The sequence below is a fragment of the Motacilla alba genome, chromosome 29 (assembly GCF_015832195.1).
Source record: "Motacilla alba alba isolate MOTALB_02 chromosome 29, Motacilla_alba_V1.0_pri, whole genome shotgun sequence".
Lineage (NCBI taxonomy): Eukaryota > Metazoa > Chordata > Aves > Passeriformes > Motacillidae > Motacilla > Motacilla alba.
In genome coordinates this window covers 2,044,325-2,057,853 of record NC_052044.1, presented here as the reverse complement: position 1 = coordinate 2,057,853, position 13,529 = coordinate 2,044,325, and the positions used below count along the sequence as shown (strand labels likewise).

Here is a 13,529-nt window from a genome sequence, read left to right as displayed (position 1 = left end):
GCGGGCGCCGATTGGCTGAGCCGCCGCCCGCCCCCTCCCCCCCGCGCCCCCATTGGCCGCCGCCCCGCCGCGCTCCCCCTCCCCCACGGGGCGGGGCGCCGGGGGCCGGGCCCGCCCGCCCTCCTCTCCCCCCGCGCCGCACCGCCCTCTCCTCCCATTGGCCGCGCCGCCCGTCGCTCCGCGGCCCGCGCGGCGCCCATTGGCTGCGGGGGCGGCGGGGGCGGGGCGCGGGGCTGCGGCCGCGGCGCGCGGCCCCTCCCTCGGCAGCCCCTCGGCGGCACCGGCGGGTTCGGCCGCTCGCCCGCCCGCGCCCCCGCCCCGCCCCGCGCGCCCGGCCCGGCCCCGGCACCATGAGCGGTAAGGACGGGGCCGGGGCCGAGCGCCGCGCGGGGCCCCGGGCACACGCAGAGGCGGCGGCGCCCGCCCGCTCGGAGGGGCCAGAGGCGGCCCCGCCCCGCCGGGCCGGGCCCCGCCGGGCCGGGCCTCGCCGCGCCGCGCCGGGGGGACCTGCCGGGGGAGGGACCCGGGGGAGGGGGGAAGGCCTCGGGGGAGGGACCGTCGGCCGCGCCGGGCAGGGCTGGAGCGGAGGAGGGGGCGGCGGGGAGTGATGGGGAGGCCCCGGGAATCGGGGCTGGGGGCGGTGGGGGGGGGGGGGCGAGATCCCGGGGGATCGGGCGCGGAGATGGCGGGGGAGCCGTGGGGATGGGCGGCTGCGAGCGCGGGCACCGGGGGGCTTTCCCCCGTTCCCGGGCAAGGCGCCCTGCGGGGGCGGATGCGGGGCCCGGGGGCGGGGGGGCCGTGCGGGGGCGCCGTGGGAAGCAGCGAGCGGGCGGGGGGCGCTCGGCGTCCCCTCCCCAGGGTAGACCCCGGTGCGGGGCGCTGGGGGCGAGGGCAGGAGCGGGGGGCGCAGCCCCGCTGGCCGGCGGAGGATGAGGAGGCTCGGAGCGCCGGCAGAGGAAGGACTCGGTGGGAGCGGGGACCCCGCGCCGGGGGCTCGCGGGCGGGCAGCCCCGGGCAGGGCATCCCGCGGGCCGGAGCCGCGCGGGGGGAATCCCGGGGTGGATCCGCGGGGCCGGCCCGGGCGGGAGGTGTGTGCCCCGGCCCGCGGGCCAGGCGAGGGGGAGGCCCGGGGAGCACCTCGGCGGGGGCCAGGGAGTGTCCCGAGCGGCCGGGGAGGAGCCGCGCCTGGAGCACGGCCGGGTCCTCCCCCCCTGTCCCGCTGCCAGCTCCTCCTTGGCAGCTCCTGCTCCTCGCAGCCCCTTGCCGGCTGCGCCAGGAGCGCATGGTCCCCCCAGAGCCCGCCCGACGTGTCCCCTCCGGGCCCTGCCTGGCCCTCCCGAGCCTCGTGCCGCTGCCCTGCCCCAAAATGTCCCTAACCGGGGCTGTCACTTCCCTCCCGCGCAGACCAAGAGAGCACCGAGGAGATGTCGGCTGTGAAGCCCGACAAGGGCGAAGGCGACGCCAGCAGCACGAGCAGCGCCGGCGGTGGGGAGGCCCAGGTGAGTGCGGGGAGGATCGGCCCCGCTGGCCCCGGGAGCCCGTGGCAAAGTCCGGGCCCGGGCCGAGCTGTTGGCCGGGCCCAGGCAAGCGTTTCAGCCGGGGCAGGAAGAGGAGGGTGAGCGCTGCCAAGCAGCGCCCGTGGCTTCCCCTCCTCCCGGCTCTCCTCGGAAACACGCAGTTCCCCTGCTCCCCGTGACACCGCGGCCCCCGCTGGCCCTGGTCCAGCTCGGGGAGCCCAGGAGTGACCCTCCTTCCTGGGGGTTTGTCCTGCCTCAGGGGGATTCCCCGGCTTGGGGGGTGGAGGAGCCCTCTCGTCTCTTGGCTTTCCCAGGCAGGCTCCCTCCCTAAAGGCTTTTCCGTGTGGGTTCAGGCTGTCCCGGCCTGACAGCCTTGTGCCTGGCAGTTGTATTTTTCCGGCTGTGGGTGGGTTTGTTCAGGAAGGAGTGTTTATCTTTTCCGAGTACGCTCCTCCCTGTTTTCTCTTATTAAGTTTTTTGTTTTTTTTTTTTTTTTTTTTGGTGTTTTTTTTTTTTTTCACTCCGGGCCTGCCCCTCGGGCCGCCTCCCACCCCCGTAACTCCTCCTCCTCCTCATCCCCAGGAGTCGCAGCCGTCCCCGCTGGCCCTGCTGGCAGCCACCTGCAGCCGCATCGAGTCTCCCAATGAGAACTCCAACAGCTCCCAGGGCCAGCAGGGCGGGAGCGGCGAGCTGGACCTGAACGCGGCCGCCGCCCAGCTCACCCAGTCGGCCAACGGCTGGCAGATCATCTCGGCGGGCTCCAGCACCCCCACGGGCTCCAAAGAGCCGGGCAGCAACGGCAGCAACGGCGGCGACGCCTCCAAGAGCCGCCCGGTCAGCGCCGGGCCCTACGTGGTCACCTCGGCGTCCGGCCTGCAGAACCAGCAGGTGCTGACGGGCCTGCCCGGCGTCATCCCCAACATCCAGTACCAGGTGATCCCCCAGTTCCAGACCATCGACGGGCAGCAGCTGCAGTTTGCCACCACCCCGGCGCAGGTGAACGTGCAGCAGGATGCCTCGGGGCAGCTGCAGATCATCCCCGGCTCCAACCAGCAGATCATCACGAGCCGCGCGGGCGGCAGCAACCTCATCGCCATGCCCAACCTGCTGCAGCAGGCCGTGCCCATCCAGGGCGTGGGGCTGGCCAACAACAGCCTCTCCGGGCAGACCCAGTACGTGGCCAACGTGCCCGTGGCCCTGAACGGCAACATCACCCTGCTGCCGGTCAACAGCGTGGCCGCCAGCCTGGCCCCCACGTCCCAGACGGGCACCCTGAGCAGCTCGGGCTCGCCGGACAGCAGCTCCCAGCCGGCCACCTCGGGGGCTGCCAGCAGCTCGGGCAGCACGGCCACGTCCCAGGCCAGCTCGGGCGCCTTCTTCACCAATGCCAACAGCTACTCCACCACCACCACCACCAGTAACGTGGGCGTCATGAATTTCTCCACCAGCGCCACGGTGGGCACCAACGTGCAGGCGCAGACCCCCCAGAGGGCCAGCAGCGTCCCCAGCTCGGACTCTCTGCAGACCCCGGTGTCAGGGGTGGCCCTGCAGCCGGGACAGCAGAAGGAGGGGGATCAGAGTCAGCAGTCGCAGCAGCAGCAGCAGCAGCAGCAGATCCTGATCCAGCCGCAGCTGGTCCAAGGAGGGCAGACAATCCAAGCCCTCCAGACCACCCCACTGTCTGGCCAGACCTTTGCCACTCAAGCCATCTCCCAAGACACCTTGCAGAACCTGCAGCTCCAAGCCGTGCCCAACTCCGGCCCCATCATCATCCGCACGCCCACGGTGGGTCCCAACGGGCAGGTGAGCTGGCAGACCATCCAGCTGCAGAACCTGCAGGTGCAGAACCCCCAGGCGCAGACAATCACGCTGGCCCCCATGCAGGGCGTGTCGCTGGGCCAGACGGGCAGCACCAGCACCACGCTGACCCCCATCGCCTCCCTGCCCAGCGGCACCGTCACCGTCAACGCCGCCCAGCTCTCCTCCGTGCCGGGCCTCCAGACTATTAACCTCAGTGCCTTGGGAGCGTCCGGGATCCAGGTGCACCAGCTGCAGGGGCTGCCCCTGGCCATCGCCAACGCCCCCGGTGAGTGCTCGGCTCCCCGGGTCCCCTTCCGCAGCCAGGCACGGGAAGGGCTGGGCTGGGCTGGGCTGGGCTGGGCTGGGCGTGGTTGGTGTCAAATGGTGTTGGTGGCCGGGGTGGGGCTTGTGCTGGCCCTGGGGACTGAGTGTGTTCATCCCCACAAGACACTAAAGGCCTTTTCGGGGAGTTTAAGTCTGGAAAGAAAGGGAGGAAGTGGCTGTGTGAGGAAAGTGGAAAAGAAGGGGGACACCTGGTTTTGTGCCACTGTCCTGCTCTGGAGACCACCCAGGAGTCTCGGGTCAGGGCTGGGCTGAGGACCCGAGCTCGGCTCCTTGGCTGAGCCTGTCAGGAGTCATGGCCATAAAACACAGGGATTAACTGGAAAGCCCATGAAAACAAACACAGTCACGGAGCCGCGGGGAGTTTCCGCCCAGGGGCGGAAGAAAGGGCTCATTAAGTGTCTGGGTGCTGGCGCGGGACAGCGTGACCTCAGCGTGGCCCAGCCGGTCCCGTGGGCACGGGCACCCTGCTCAGATCCCCCGGGATCCACCCCACCGTGTCCCACGGCCTGGGAAAGGCAGGATACGTGAACGTGGGAACTGAGCTGGAGCCTGCTCGGCTTCTGCCGCGGGAGGGATCATTCTGGGAACGCTCTCCGCTTGCTTTTCCACTGTTTTCCTTGGGGTTTTTTTCCGGGTTTTTTTTTGTGTTCTGGCTCTGGCTAAAAGGGGCTGTTGCTGGATTTAGTCACAGTTGAGAGGCAGCAGAAAATGTTGCTCAATCCAGCCCGAGCTTCCCTCTCGCGAGAGGCGGCGGCTGCTCCCCCGGCCTTGTTTTGCAGCATTATTTTGGGCTGTTGCTACAGCAGCTTGGCTCGCAGGCAAGCCACGGCTCACTCTAGCCTGGGGATTAGCCTGATCCTTGGATTTCCCCAAGCGCAGGGACCCGCGGGGGCTCCCACAGGCGGGGCTGGCACTCGGAGGGGGACACACGGTGGCCTGTGTGACCCGCGGCGTGTGCGGGGTCCCCTGGTTGCCATCCCCGGCCGGGGGCGGCTCTGCCGGGGCCGGGGCCCCTTCCTTGGTGTTTCCTTGGTGCTTCCTTGGCACTCCCGGGCTCCTTCCTTGTTTTGAAGGCGCTGGAGAAAGGCATGGGCGAGCCCAGTTCCTGTATTCGTGCCTGGCTCTGCCCTCGGAGGTGGAACAGGGAGGAACGTTCTAGAGACCACCCATGCAACCGCCTCCTCCTCTTTCTCCTCCTCCTCCTCCTCCTCCTCTCCTTTTTTTTAGCTCAGCAGCTCTCAGCCCTGATCTGCTGTGGAGAATTCCCCACGAGCAGCAGCACCAGCGGGGCCTCCTGGCTCTGTCCCCAGCCCCGAGGACGTGACGCTGGCACTGTCACCATGACACGGGGACATTTTAAAAGCAAAGCCAGAGCAGGGTTCAGAGCGTTTTTTTGGGGAGCCCCAGCTCCGTGGGATGGTCCAGGAGGCTCCTGGGATGAAATGGGGAAAGCTGTGGCCAGCACAGAGCTCCTGGCACCCGTCCAGGCACAGGGTTTGACTCCAGGCCGGAGGAGTTTTTCCCTGGCCATGTCCCTCGGACATGGCAATGGGTCCCTTTGTCCCCCCAGCCACCACCAGCCCCTCTCCAAGGGGCGCTGAGCCCCCCAGGCCTGCGTCCCTCTGGATCAGAGCTCTCCGATGGGAATTTGAGGGAGGGGTTTGTTCCCAACGCTCCCCAAATCCCTGAGAGTTTTCCAAGCCTCCACGTGTGCTGGAACTTTCTGCTCCGGGCAAGGAGTTGGGAAGGATTTTTGGAGCAGGAAAAGCTCCTCTGCTTCCGGGGGAGGCAGATGGGAAATGAGCCCTGGCAGGGGAGGGGACTGTGCCTGGTTTTCCTTGGGCGCTGCTGCGTGTTCCTGGGGAAGGAGGAGGTGCCCAGCCAGGGCAGTGGTGGCCCCAGCTGCCACCTGGGCTGGCAGCACTGCGTGTCCTGCCCCTTCCAGAGCCCAGCTCGGCCTCCTGGAGGGTTCTGTGTGCCCTCCTGACCCCCGCGGGTGGGGGGCTGTGGCTCCCAGCCCCTCGGGTCGGTTGCCAATGAGGTTTTCTCCTGTTTTTTGACAGGAGAAAAATCCCTCAGGGAGAAAACAACACCTGAAAAGGTCTTTAAAACTCGTTTTTTTTTGCTGCTGGGTGGGATGCAGAGCCCAGCTCTGTGCGGGTCTGACCCAGAGCCTGTGTTAGCAGGGTGGCTCAAAGGCTGTTTCTTCCTCCTCCCTGGCTGGGCTGGGAAGGAGCAGGGGCAGGGGCAGGTCTGTGGCCACCAGGGGTGGCGTGTGGGCAAACAGGCCCTTCCGCTGGCTCTGCCCTGGGGAGCGCACCCCAGAGCCAGGCAGGGGGGATTTCCTCAGCTGGCAGTGCTGCGACGCCCCAGTGGGGTCTGAGAGCCACCTCAGTGTCACCCCAGCCCGCCCAGGGAGGGGACATCCTGTGTGAGGGGAGGATGGTGGGGATTTTGTGACATCAGGGTTTCTCTTCCTCTTTTGCCATAGGAGGGACTGTTCTGAGCTCGGTGTCCTTACAGTGGCTCTGTCCCCGTGTCCTTGTCCCTGGCAGAGCCCTGCTGTCCCCACGTCCCTGTCCCAGCCCTACCTGGCTGAGGAATGTGCTGGGTACACGGGTGACCACCAGAGAGGTCAGCTCTGGGATTTGTTTTGGAGGCACTCAAGGGATCCCCCTCGTTTTGGCATGCTTGATTCCAGGGCTGGATGGAGCTGTTGGGTGGGATTGGGATTTTCTGGGCAGCACGAGCTCCCTTCCAGCTCCGTGGGTGGGGGAACTGAGCAGTCAGGGCAGTCCTGGTGGGCACAGGAGCCCTCGGCAGCGTGTGCCACAAACCCTCCCGGCTCCCTGCTCCCACTTGGCCCTTCCAGGGCCCTTCCCAGAGTCGGGCCCGTGGCACAAAGCCCCGATTGTGTCGTGTTTGCTGGTTTTTAAGGGCAGCTTTGTAGCAGGGCCTGGATGAGGCATGCCCGTGGCATGGAGCGTGGCGGGGTGGGTAGAAGGGAACCGAGCCCCGGCAGGAGCCGCCCGTGACGCGCGGCCTTGTTTGTCTCACCGCAGCCGTGACATCACGGCACAAACCAGCACATTGTGAAACTTCCTGCTCTGAATCCCAGCCAGGCTGGACTTTACATCCCCTCTGGATTCCTGGGCTGACCTCTGTCCATGTCATTCCCTGGGGACTGACACGAACCCCCAGAGACCCCCGGGATCGCCTGGGAAGGAGGAGAGCGATCCCGGCAGAGCCCCTGCTTTGGCTGGGGGAGGCTGTGCCCCACACAAAGTCCCCGTGGGGGGACACCCTGTGGGTCCTGGGCTCCAGGGGCAGCCCTGCTCCTCCTCCTTTTCCTCTCCGTGCTGCTGCTCCGGGCCAGGCTCAGCGGGGCTGGGAAGGGCTGGCGGCCGTGCCGGTCGGACGGGTCGGGTGCGCGGCACCCACCCCGTGACTCCTCCCGGGAGAGGTCCCGGCTCAGACCCGTCTGCCAGGCCCTGATCTGCCTCTCTCTTTTATCTGGGCTAGCCCCAGCCGTGCTGGAGCCCTGTCCTTATCACCCCACACAGGAGACGCGTCCCGGCTCCCGGGTTTGGGGGAGTTTCCGCGTGGCTCCTTTCCAGAGCGTCGGCTCCCACCTCAGCCCGGCTGGCAGCGTCCAGACGGCTCCTCATCCCTCCCGCCCCATCCCAGGATGCCTGGCGTAGATCCTGGGGGTGATACTGGCATCAGTTCCTCCTTGGGATTAAACACTTGGGATTTGTGGCTCAGGGGAGCTTCCGCTCCTGGTTGCTGTGAGGGAGAGGCACGCGGAGGTTCGGGTGAGCCTGCTGGGGCTCCCCACCCGGGGAATTGCCCTTCCCTGTCTCAGCCAGGCATTTCCCTCCTTCTGCTGCCCTCGCACAGGGGTTTCTGCCTGCACGGCCGGGGTGCTTGGGTGGGACGTGCCTGTGCTGCAGGGTGAGCTGCTCTGGGGCCAAGGCAGGAGCAGAGGCTTCGTCCCGATTTTGTGACAATTCAGGCGGGGATTTGAAGGGCAGAGGGGCTCTGTCTGTCAGTCTGCAGCATGACAGAGGCATTTGGCAAATCCTGGGGGATTCAGGGATCTGGCAGAGTGGATGATGAAGCGATTCCCTGCCTCGGCTCTGTCCCCTTTCACAGCCCACCTCACTGATTCCATCGGCTCCATCCCAGTTTTTCCCCTCTCCAAAGGACGGGTTGCTCATCCTGATGCACAGAAACCTCCAGCAATTACAGGAGCTGCCCAAGGAGTGGCTTCTGGAGTCATCAGAGTCCAAATTAAAGCCCAGTTACTCACTGGGCTGCAGGCTTCCAGCCTGCCCCATCCCCTTGTTCCCTCTCCACGGCCCCGATCTCCAAGGAATTGCTGAGCCAGAGCTTGGCTCATTTACATGGATGAGCTCCTGGTGCAGATTAACTCATTTTGCAAACCAGGGAGGGAATCAGATGGGAAAAAACCAAGGGGACATCGTTCCAAAGCCACTCTGTCCCTTTGTGAGGCTCTTTGGTGTGTCTGGAGCAGCTGGAGTTTGTTCTGGGCAGGGCAGTGACCCCAAAAACCGGGCAGGAAATGGGGAGAACTCCAGCTGTGAGCCAGAAAATGTGGATTTTGGAGGTATGTGCAGGAGCATGCCCTGAGAGGCTGGGGCTGCGTGTCCCCAGGTTTGCTTTTCTTTCTTTTCACCTGAAAGCTTCCTCGTGCCAGGAAGCCACGTCGTGCCTGGTGCCAGCTCTCCCCCCTCACCCTGTGCCCAGGCCCAGCTGCCAGAGGTGCAGAGTTTGCACAATCAGCCCCGCTTTGTTGGTTTTGGGTTTCGTTTCCAGCTCTTCCCCTAAAAATGAACACGGGGTCTGTTCCCCTGCCTGAGGCTGGCCAGGGCGGCTGTGAGAGCTGCTCTCTCCTCCCTGCCGGGCATTTCTCACCTCCTGTAGTTTGCTAAATAAAGCAAACAAACCCCAGCTTTTTCCTGCACAAGGAACACCTTGTCTGCAGAGAATCCCCAAGCCAAGATTCCGGGCTTTGGGGTTTTTTAGTGGGACACCAGAAACTGCCCCGTTCCTGGGGGGTCTCAGAGGTCGCTGGTGGAGGGGCAGCTCCCCTCTCCTGCCTTCCCAAAATCCTCTTTTTTTCCAAGGATTAAACCTCCTCTTGCTCTATTAATAATGTCTTTTTTGAGGGCTTTGCTGACCCGAGTGTGGAGCCTCCGGGGAAGCTTTAGTCTTAGCAGGGACGTGTATTAGTGAGGATAATAAACGTGAATTATCCTCTCTGCCCACTTTTCCCTGAACCTGTCATATCCCAGGGATTTCAGAGCTCCTGCTTGGGGTGGGATGATCCCTGCAGGTCCAGGATCTGCTGCCCTGGATTTTTGCCTCGCTGAGAGGCAGACACAGATCTCCAGCAGCAGGATTTGGGTTTGTTCCCCCAGCTCCAAAAGGCCAGAAAACGCCGCGTAGGCTTTTGCCTCTTGGAGGATTGAAGCCATTCCAAGGCATCCTGGCTGGGTTCTCCCCCTCCCTGGTGTATTTTTGGGGAAAGAACTTGTGTTTTTTTCCTGGTTTGGGATTTTTTTGGGGAGAGTTGTATTTGCCTTTTTTTTTTTCCTTGCCTTTTTTTTCCCCTTGCTTTTATTCCCATCCGGGGAAGTCTCTAATCCGTGGCTGGAGCACAAAGCTGTCAGGGCTGGCTTAGGAAGCTTAAAAACCCCTCCCAGGCTCCCTCCGTGCGGGGCTGTGACTGCAGACACGTCACAGGAGCTGCAGGGAGGGACTGGGAAGCTCCTGAAATCCTCAGCTTGGCAGGGAGCTCGGGAATGTGGCACCCAGGGCCAGCCTTCAAATGGTGTCACCTCTGGAGGGGACAGTTTCCTTCTCCAGGCCTGGCTGGGACAGCATTCCCGTGCTGCCAGGGCGAGGGGCAGAGCCCAGGGGTTGGCCCCAGGATGAAGGGACAGTCCTCGGGGTACCTGGGGTTTATGTGCCAGGTGACAGCCCCTGGTGACAGCCCCTGGTGACATCCTGGCTGCTCCTGCCCGGTGTGACAGGGCCAGGCTCTGCTCCTGGAGGGTGCTCGGAGCTCTGGGTGTCCTCCGCAGCCTTTCCCAGGGAATCTGGGTCCCTGTGGGTTGGGGGGCAGCAAACCCCCCCGGCTGCCCCTGCCCCTCTCCCAGCTCTCAGGACACGGGCAAACGGCCTCGGGCTGTGCTGGGAAGCTTCAGCTTGGATTTTAGGGAAGATTTCTTCACTTTCCTGGTGGCCCCTGTCCCTCGTGAGCCCCAGGGACCCGTTCTGGTGGCTCCTGTCACTCGTGAGCCCCAGGGACCCGTTCTGGTGGCTCCTGTCCCTCCGTGGAGCTTTGCCCGAGCACCACTGACGCCTGCTGGCACCGGCACCACCGGGGACTGGGGAGGTTGCTCCTGCCAGGAATTCTTCCTCATTCCCAGTGCCGTCTCCAGGTTGTGAAATCCCTCCTGGCACCTCCAGGAGCGCCCAGCCTGCGCCTCTCAGGGGATTTGAAATTTATCCTTCTCCAACCCTCCTGGCTCCTGCCTCGGAGCTCCTGCAGGGAAAACTGGGATTGTAAAGGAAATTTCCCTGCTTGGCCGAGGCACTGCTCTCAGCAGGGCTTCCCAGAAGGATCGTGGGCAGGGCCTTGGGAAGGGCAGAGGGCATGCAGTGAGTGACCAGCAGCCCCAGGACAGCCCCACTGACCTTCCTGTCGCCTCATCCTCACTGGAGCTGCAGGAAACAGCGCCAGGAAAAGCCCCAGATGGGTTTTTTGGGAATAATTCCCACCCGGAGCTTCATTTTTCAGCCTTGGTAGAGCAACCCTGGAAGGAGATAAAACCCCAGGTGTGCTTGTCTCAAACCTGCCCCACTCGGGTCACAGAAATGGGATTCCTCATGAGGAAATTGCTGGGAAAAGGTGAATTTGTCTCAAACCTGCCACATTCAGGTGACAGCCTGTCCTTCCTGTGAGGAAATTGCTGTGAGAAAGGCAGACTGGGGGCTGGAATCACAGCCCCTGGAAACAGATGAGAGACCTGGGCCAAAATGGGGGGAATGTGGAGGCCCAGGGGCTGGGCCAGGAGAGCCCCAGGCTGGGCAGGGTCAGGAAAGGGGGGAACAGGGTGGGATTCACGCTCCCTGCAGCAGAGGAGACCCTGCTTTCCAGGCGGGGAGCCTGCTGTAACCTGCCGCGTTCCTTGCCTTGCAGGAGAGCACGGGGCCCAGCTGGGGCTGCACGGCGGCAGCGGGGACGGGCTGGGCGACGAGAGCGCGGCCGTGGAGGAGGGGGAGACCAGCCCCGACCCCCAGCCCCAGCAGGGCCGGAAAACGCGGAGGGAGGCCTGCACCTGTCCCTACTGCAAGGAAGGAGAGGGCAGGTGAGGCTGCTGCCCCGGCTCTGCCACCAGGAGCACCCCCAAAGTGCCTCGTTTTGTGGAATTATTTGGGTCGGGAAGGGTCCCTCAGGTCGTCAGCTCCAGCTGTTCCCTCAGACCTGGCAAGGCCACCCGTGTCCCCAAGTGCCACACGCACATGGCCAGCTGGGCACCCCCAGGCCCTTCCCAGCTTTCCAGCCCCGATTCCCTGCGTCCCGTGGGGCTGTTGTGAGCCAAGGGCTCTTCACCTGGCTGAGCCTCGCCCCAAACCCATCAATCCCAGGGTCTGACCCATCCTAATCCAGCAGCTCCACACCCCCCAGGCCGCACCTGAAATCCCCTCGGCTTTAACCCTTCCCTTCTTGCAGGAGCTCTGGGGATCCAGGGAAAAAAAAGCAGCACATCTGCCACGTGCCGGGCTGCGGCAAGGTGTACGGCAAGACCTCGCACCTGCGGGCGCACCTGCGGTGGCACACGGGGGAGAGGCCCTTCATCTGCACCTGGGTGCTGTGCGGGAAGCGCTTCACCCGCTCCGACGAGCTGCAGCGGCACAAGCGCACGCACACAGGTGGGGCTGGGGGGCTCTGGGAGGGCTCTGCCTCGTGGGGCTGGGGTCTCAGGAGGGCTGGGGTGCTCTGGGAGGGCTCTGCCTCGTGGGGCAGCCTCAGGGATCCCCACAGCTGAAATTCCAGCATCCTGCAGCGTTGGCCTTGAGTTCGTGGGGCCGAGAGCCCCTCCAGAGCCTGAGTGTTCTCACGGGGAGGAACCTTTCCCAAGGTCCCAGCCTTTTCTCAAAATTCCAATGTACTGGAGGATTGGCTTTCAGGTCTTTGCTCCGGGGCCTGACCCCTCTCACGGGGAGGAACCCCTGCCCAAATCCCAGCCTTTCCTCGCCCTCACGCCCCTCTCCCTTCCCCCAGGAGAGAAGAAGTTCGCCTGCCCGGAGTGCCCCAAACGCTTCATGCGCAGCGACCACCTCTCCAAGCACATCAAGACCCACCAGAACAAGAAGGGAGGTGCCACCAACGTGGCCATGAACGTCTCGGCCGTCCCCATGGACACGGCGGCCTCGGCCGAGGGCAACGGCGGCGCCACGCCCTCGGCGCTCATCGCCACCAACATGGTGGCCATGGAGGCCATCTGCCCCGAGGGCATCGCGCGCCTGGCCAGCAGCGGCATCAACGTCATGCAGGTGGCCGACCTGCAGTCCATCAACATCAGCGGCAACGGCTTCTGAGCGCGGCGACGGCGCCCGCAGCCCTGCCCAGCCCGGCTCCGCCCGCCTCCACTCGAAGGCCAGAGCTATATATATATGTATTTTTTAATTTCGGCTTGATTTTTTTTCCCCCCCCCATTTTTTTGTCCCTTTTTTCCTCCCCAGCCATCCCCTCCTGCCTCCTCCCCACCCGAGGTCCCTTGGCGTCGTCATGCCTTGGTCCTTTTAGCAAAAAAAAAAAAAAAACAAACAAAAAAAAAACCAAACAAAAAAAAAACCCCAACGACAGAAATACCAACAATACAAAAAAAAAAAAAAAACCACAAAAAAACAAAAAGAAAAAAAAGAAAAAAAAAAAAGAAGAGAAAAGATTCTATATTATTATTATATATATAAAAATATAAAATGTGTTCGTTTGAGAGAGGAGAGATGTTGCTGTGACCATGGCGTGGTCCCTTTGATGCCTTATCCTGGAGCAGTCGGCCCTCGGGGCGCGTCGGAGATGCCCGAGCTCTCCTTCCCTCCCCATCCCATTTCCCACCAGAATCCCCAACCCCCTCCCCGGGCTGTCGGCGCTTTGCTTTGAGGTGACTCTGTAATTCCTTTGGCATTCTCGGGGGGAGATCCCGCTGGATTTTTCACCCTTGGACTCCCACTGCCCTCCCCTGCCTCGGCAGGTGTTGTTTTCATTTTTTTTCCTTGGATCTTGTTTTTTTCCGGCCGTTTTCTTGGCAAGGCTCCCTGTCCCGTGGGAGTGGAGTTGCTCCATGGGAAGGTCGTGGACAGAGGGGCTGGGACGCAGCCCTGGGGGGACAACTGGAGCCTCCTCGGGGGGGAAACGTTGATTTTTTTTTTATTCCAGCCAGCATTGGAATTAATAATAATAGTAATAATCGGGAAAAAGGAGAATCTGCGGAGCTCAGCCGGTCTGCAGCGAGGGGGAAGCGCCGCAGGGACACGAGGGACACTCGAGGGTTTTGTTGTGGCACCGCTGGAGGTGTCTCCTGACAAAAAAATAGGGACAGCTTGGAGAAAAAAGCCCCAAAAAGGGTTTTCCAGGATGCTGCCCTTCCCGCCGTGGGAGGGCTCGGTCCTTCCCGTTCTTCCTCCCACACCCTCCTCTTCCTGCCCCAGGCTCGTCCCGCTGCCCGGCCTGGGCTCCGTCCCCGGAGGAAATCCGGGATTGTTCCAGGCAGCGGCTCTGGGGTGAGCCCCGCGGGGCCGCAGCGGGGCCAGAGAGAGCCCTGCAGGGGA

General features: G+C 63.7%; 1 protein-coding gene across 2 annotated transcripts; it reads left to right on the top strand.

Annotated features, from left to right (window-relative positions):
• The first annotated feature begins 248 nt into the window (after positions 1-248).
• Positions 249-12,881, top strand: SP1 (Sp1 transcription factor). Of its 2 annotated transcripts, none has more exons than XM_038164330.1 (6): positions 249-357; positions 1,405-1,499; positions 2,100-3,603; positions 10,894-11,062; positions 11,428-11,627; positions 11,980-12,881. In XM_038164330.1, exons 1-6 carry the CDS (start codon positions 351-353, stop codon positions 12,294-12,296), a joined length of 2,292 nt encoding a protein of 763 aa, XP_038020258.1. In that variant the 5' UTR covers positions 249-350; the 3' UTR covers positions 12,297-12,881. The 2 variants fall into 2 exon arrangements, with proteins under 2 accessions (XP_038020258.1, XP_038020257.1); XM_038164329.1 differs by lacking the exon at positions 249-357 and adding an exon at positions 667-966.
• Positions 12,882-13,529: the final 648 nt, after the last annotated feature.

What these genes read in the sequence shown, in the direction of transcription:
- SP1 (XM_038164329.1), top strand. Translation starts at nt 930, where the DNA reads ATGAGGAGGCTCGGAGCGCCGGCAGAGGAAGGACTCG. An exon ending in GCCGGCAGAGGAAGGACTCG is followed by an intron (nt 967 to 1,404) that starts GTGGGAGCGGGG and finishes CCTCCCGCGCAG; the next exon opens with ACCAAGAGAGCACCGAGGAG. An exon ending in TGCAAGGAAGGAGAGGGCAG is followed by an intron (nt 11,063 to 11,427) that starts GTGAGGCTGCTG and finishes CCCTTCTTGCAG; the next exon opens with GAGCTCTGGGGATCCAGGGA.